Genomic DNA, 6,547 nt, shown 5'->3' on the forward strand with positions numbered 1-6,547 from the left:
GAGGAGAGGAGAGGAGAGAGAGGAGAAGGAATGGAGGGAGGAGAAGAGAGAGAATGGAGGGAGGAGAGAGAGAGGAGATGGTGGGGAGGCTGTAGAAATAGAATTAATTGAACCGACATCAAGTCACGTATGGATCTTTCAGCCTATTTGATCTGCTGCTTTCTAGGTATACACTCACAAACACATCATTAGGAACACCTGTACACCTTCTCATGGTGGAGGTGGTGTAATGGTGTGGGGAATGTTTTCTTGGCACACTTTGGGCCTGTTAATACCAATCAATCATCGCTTGAATGCCACAGCCTATTTGAGTATTGTTGCTGACCATGTGCATCCCTTCATGGCCACAATTTACCCATCTTCTAATGGCTACTTCCAGCATGATAATGCACCATGTCACGAAGCAAAAGTCGTCTCAAACTGGTTTCATGAACATGACAATGAGTTCAGTGTTCTTCAGTGGCCTTCCCAGTCACCGGATCTGAATCCAATAGAACACATTTGGGATGTGGTAGAACGGGAGATTCATAACTTGAAACTGTACCTGCAAAATCTGCAGGAATTGCGTGATGCAATCATGTCATCATGGACCAGAATCTCAAAGGAATGTTTCCAACATCTTGTGGAATCAATGCCACGAAGAATTGAGGCTGTTTTGAGAGCAAAGGGAGGCCATACCCAATATTAATATAGTGTTCCTAATAACATGATCGTGAGTGTATATCTATAGAACACATTTAGCGGACGCTTTTTTATCCAAAGTTACCTACAGCACAGTGAGTGCAACCATTTTGAGTACATATGGGTCCCAGTGGAAATTGCACCTACAACCTCTGCAATGCCAGCTCTACCGACTGAGCCACAGAGGACCGTCAGGGTCATCTGGGTGAGCTCAGTAAACGGTTCGGTGTACGGTTTGTGGACAAAACAACAAAATGTTAACAAAATAACCACCATCACAACAGTCAGTCAGAATCCCTCGCTCTCTGACCTCAGTAGAATGCAGCTTCTGCCTACAGGATGTATGAGTGTAAAGCAGCACTTTACACTCCGAGCAGAGTAGACAGAGTTGTCTGTAAACACTGCAGGGCTAGGGTGAATAGCTAAGGGTCAGGTTTCCCTCAGGGTAAACAAATTACTCATAGAATATCTCAAATGTTAAGCTAAACCAGCCCCTCTCCTCTCTCGCTCTCTCTCCCTCTCTCTCAGACACACACAAGAACATACATACACACACACACACACACACGCACACACACACACACAACCACTCTCCGTAGTCTCACAGATTGTGAGGGAGAGCCAGAGAGAGTTTTGCTTTCCATTTGTTACCTCAGACAGCTGCTGGGTCATGCCCCTGTCCGCGCACTCACACGCACACACGTACACACACACACACACACACACACACACACGCACACACACACACACACACACACACACATACACATAGAAGCAGTACATCAGGTCCAAAAGCCAGCAGTGTTATGATTGCCTCTCAGTCACACCACGTTGTAACAGGCTTCCAGAGGTAGCAGTGGAAGTAGCAGGGTTCAGAGGCTCCAAGGATCCACAGGAGCTATTAATGTCCCCTCTGCTCTCTCCTGACCCTGGCGAGCTTAGCTCACGCTACTGCACCGTGGAGGCCACTGGAGGTAGAAATTGGAGGACGGGCTCATTGTTATGCATGGAAAGGAATGAGGAACGGTATCAAACGGTATCCAACAACAGAGATATGACTGTCTCTGCTTCGGCCATGTGTAGGTTATCCAGTCTCTGTCTTATGACTGTCTTAGGGGGGATAGCAGGGGAGGCAAAACGTGTTTGATAACCATAACCATTTCGTCAATGTGCCCCGTCCTCCGGTTTCTGCCTCCACCGGCCTCCCCTGCTGCTACGACACTACTTTCTAGGGACAAACCCACACCTGAGCCTCTAACTGTCCATTCAGTGGATTTTTCTCTATAGGAAGACAGGACATGATGTTTACAATTGCAACTCGGGATGCACAGATACAGATACGACTTTTTCATTGCCAATACCGATTCTGAGTACTGGACTTTGAGTATCGGACGATTTCGACTACCGATCGGATAAAAGGCTCTCTCCTTTTTTTGAAATGCGACGTGCTATCGCCAACCCCTCGAAACACTCACGAGATTTTACGACCAACGGTTTTACGAGTGAAGTCATTCCGGACCGCAGACGTGGCTGTCGTCATGTGTCTTCTCAGCCGTGCAGCCGTTCGTCGAGAGTGCGCGTGTTTGCCAAGTTTTTACGGCAGTTTAATGGCGCAGGATCGGTAAATAGCATTCCCTATCTCTGAACCCAAATTTTAGGCCAATATCCGCCCAGTGCCGACGCTCGGTGTCGGACCGTTGCATCTCTAACTGCAACAATCAATGAAACATCTGCCATCTGATGATGGCTGACTGACTGGGTGATGAGTCTGTGAGATCACTCTTCCCTGGTGTGGGTGGCCCCTAACTCTCAACAGTAATCACTGTCTGCTCTGGTCACATTAGGTAATAGATATGTTCTCTAGTGAGAGGTACAGTATGAGACATTCCACAATATGTTCCGGCATGGACTACACACTCTAACCTCTTAATAACACTATTGGAAGCCTTTTAGATAGAGATAGAGATAGTGTCCTTTAATAGACCCAATACCCACATTCAGTTCACAGATACGCTGCCAGATATAGAACAATGGCATCACTGTGTGTGTGTGTGTGTGTGTGTGTGTGTGTGTGTGTGTGTGTGTGTGTTTGTATGCTACAGACTAGCTATTGTAGCATGTCCAGATTACCATCACTCAAGAGCAATGTTATCAGTCTAGAAGAGTCTATTATGATGAGCTCTGTCTCATCATGCCATCAAGAAGTTACATTATACGTATCATCACGTGTGTGTGTGTGTCTGTCTGTCTGTCTGTCTGTCTGTCTGTCTGTCTGTCTGTCTGTCTGTCTGTCTGTCTGTCTGTCTGTCTGTCTGTCTGTCTGTGTGTGTGTGTGTGTGTGTGTGTGTGTGTGTGTGTGTGTGTGCGCGCGTGTGTCTAGCTACTGTCCATCCAAATGTATCAGGGGGTTTTATGACATGACAGGAATCATTTTAAACAAGAGAAAGTACATTTTTGAAAATGGTGGATTTAGCGTTTAGCAAAGAAACTGTGTATTTGTATATATGTATGTGTGTCTGTGTGTGTGTGTGTGTGTGTGTGTGCGTGCGTGAGTGTGTCCGTGTGTGCGTGTGTGTGTCGTTATGAGTTTTCACGGGGGGGAACTCAGATAATGAGTCTTTACTGCCGACTTAATGATGGTCATAATCAGTTACTGCCCCCTCCATAAAACTCATTACAGAAGGATATTAAACCGCTCCACACTCTGCACCGAATTACAACACACATACAGGTCTAACAAGGAAACCACATCGCTACAGACCATGATCAAATACTGTATTGAATTTACAAGGAAATGACGCCGTGATATAAAGCTAACGAGGAAGCTAATCAGAAACATTTAGGCCAGAGCATCTGCTTTCACAGCTGAGAGGGGAACGAAAGCAGTGGGATCTACTTGTATCTCGGGCTGGTGGCAGGTTTGAAGGGCCTTGTGCTGCAGAACCTTCCTTTCCCTTTTCATTTCAAGGATATTACCACGGTTCCTACTGGCTGTGGCGACTTGTTGATGTGCATTGGTCGGCCAGGGCTGCCTGTGACAGTGCTAATGTCTGTCATAGCGTGTGTAACAACGGGTGTAATAACGGGTGTAATAACGGGTGTGTCTCGTCTGGCGGGAGAGGCAGATTAGAGCAGCGTTCAGGGACGTAAGAGAAGCGCTCAGGCGGCAGTGTGCAGCATTAGACCACTTCAGCTCACTTTTCTAGCCTCTCCTCACGCTGTGATTGGACATAACCATCCATGAAATTCCCAATTTCCATCAGCATCACCTTCAGAAAGAGCGTCTACGGCGATAGGCGCTTTGTTACCACAGACTTAAAGGCCCTTCTCCTCAACCGTTTGGGGCTCTGCGCTCACGATCCAGAGCTTTGTTTTGCGAGTACGCTTTGGCTGATGTGAGCCTTCTGTGATGCAGACACATCAGAGAATACCAGAAGAACAGGCAATCGCGTCAGATCTTCAAACTTAAAAGCACCACATGAAAAGGCCTGTCACATCAGCCTTTATGTGCTTTGACGTTGCTTATGGATGATTTGTGCGAAGCATCTATGTACTGTAAACCTTGTAGTAGTGAGTGATGCAATGTTTCATGACAGACGCGGTGTCAAAGATGATAATAGTTATGACATTATGAAGCTATGCTAGAGTGGTGCTCGTGCAGCTATAGATAGACCCGGGTCCTAGCTAATCTCCAGGGTTACGATGGTGCCATACCCCTGGAGCCCCTGGGCCGATAGGGAAACCCCTCTACCGCCTTGACGGATGGCAGGAATACCACACAGGATCCCTGGTGTCCCTGCTAGTCAAAATAGCCCCGGAGGCTGCTGGAGTGGACATGACACAGCCCTGATGAAACCCATGATGTATATACTGTAATACAGCCCTGATCGAATCCAGCATGGCTCGATCACCTGCAGTCCCACTCAAGAGAACTCTTACGGATCAACATGATTACAATGTCATGTCTGATCCAAACTAACTGACATATGTGTCGACCTATTTGGTGTTCAGTAATTCGTACAGTTGTTACCTGTTAGGGTTAGGGTTAGGGTTAGGGTTAGTGTGCATTGTGACTGAATAAGTGCTTTCAGTGAAGTCAATTCATAAGGTAGGCTATTCCAAACATGATGACAGAACATGGAGCCACCAAGATTGTGTTTAGGTGTCAGCTAAGAAAAATCGGCCCATCCAGAAAAGCTTATGATCTTGCTTCTGTAATAACCAGGTTATAAAACTAGGTGGTAAAAGTGTATTGTCTGCTCTTGACGCCCCAGATGTGACTATATGCTTTAACGTGTTTTACTACAGCGACCACTTCACACAGTACAGGACTCTCCAGTGTGTGTTCACAAACGCTGTTGATAACGCAGTCAATTTCCACTTTCACCCCAAAGTTCTAGGAGCTGTTAGTAACCCGCCAGGGCCGAGGAAGCGGGCAACAGGGGGCTGCGGCTGTGTGTCTCTCCCAACACGCTTCAACTCTACACCCAGCTATTGATTAATGAATGCCATATTGTGCAACCACCTCCTGTAGCCTGTCATTTGCCTAGAAGTATGCAGCATTTAATTTGGCCAATATGTCCTCAGTATGGGGAAAACATAGCATGATACCTGCCAATTCAATAACAATAACAATTCTGTGTGTGTGTGTGTGTGTGTGTGTGTGTGTGTGTGTGTGTGTGTGTGTGTGTGTGTGTGTGAGAGAGAGAGAGAGAGAGAGAGATAACGAGAGTACATAACATTAAAAAAAACATTCCACCAATACCTCAATTTTTTCGATTTATTTTCTTTTTTGTTTAGCACTCCGGGGACGCAGTTAGTCAGCTCGGTCCAGTCGGCGTGTAGCCCGCAACTCCAGCCGGTGGAGAACCTCGAAAACAGCCAGGTCTCCTTTCGGTTGGGACGGTAGCAGGTACACTTCTTCTGCCCCGGTCTACAATCACAGGGCACCTCTAGTCGAACGTTTTGCACCAGATGTCTCCCGAAAGTGGTTCCGCCAGTCTTCTGTATGTGGAGAAACACAATCACGTCTTCACCTTTGATTTCGAAATCAACGGTGCGTTCCAGGTCCCGCACGGGGAAGAAGAACTTTTTCACGTAATGGGGATCTGGGGTGGGGAAAATATCCATGTTGTCCTCGGCGAGGACGTAGCCCTGCGGGGAGCCGAAGTTCATCACCCCGGGAGCGACGTACTGATACAGGATCAGCATGAAGAACACGGAGCCGACGACGATCCAAAAGAATTTGCTGCCCCTCTCAACCATGATCCCTCCAGTGTCGTTCATTTGTTACCATCTCCCAAATCACCGGATCGGGGGTACTTGGTACCGGAGCGTTCCGCTGTCCGTGCGCCGCTCCATAGACGGTGAGGTCGGGGCTGCTCAGAGGACCGTGGCGGCGGAGTGGTGATGAGAGTTCGGGGTTGGAGACATCGTATCTCCGCAGCTCTCACAGAGCCAGCACAATCCGATTGGGCATCGATCCAGAGTAGCGGATCAAAAAAGCGACTTTGAACCTCTCGGATGAAGTCACAGCTACCCTCTTCTCCTGCGAAACTGTTGGTTTCTGAGCCAGTGTGTGACGTCCAGATAGTTTTTTCTCTCTCTCCCCCCCCCCCTCTCTCTCTCTCCCCCCCCTTCCCCCTTCCCTTCTCTCTCTCTCTCTCTCTCGCTCTCTCGCTCTCTCTCTCTCTCTCTCTCTCTTTCTCTCTCTCCCTCTCTCTCTCTCCACGGTTGTTCTGCAGCCTGCGGACCAGCATGCACAGCGTCTCCCACTTCTGTACACACATTCATGTACATCTCAGACACGCAAGAAAAGAAAAGAAACCGATATTGCTTTTAGTGCATTTATTGCTTTGCTTGGCAT

At 47.7% G+C, this 6,547-nt stretch overlaps 1 protein-coding gene across 1 annotated transcript in view; it reads right to left on the bottom strand.

Moving 5' to 3' along the window:
• hs6st1b (heparan sulfate 6-O-sulfotransferase 1b) overlaps positions 1-6,243 on the bottom strand; it is a gene marked incomplete at its 3' end in the record, with an annotated part of 47,537 nt that extends 41,294 nt beyond the window's left edge. The window contains exon 1 of the mRNA XM_083689524.1: positions 5,447-6,243. Within this exon, the coding sequence (XP_083545650.1) occupies positions 5,447-5,967 (521 nt within the window). The 5' untranslated portion in view covers positions 5,968-6,243. The remainder of the gene's footprint in view (positions 1-5,446) is intronic.
• Positions 6,244-6,547: the final 304 nt, after the last annotated feature.

This window comes from Argentina silus, assembly GCF_951799395.1.
Source record: "Argentina silus genome assembly, chromosome: 1".
NCBI classification, from domain to species: Eukaryota; Metazoa; Chordata; class Actinopteri; order Argentiniformes; family Argentinidae; genus Argentina; species Argentina silus.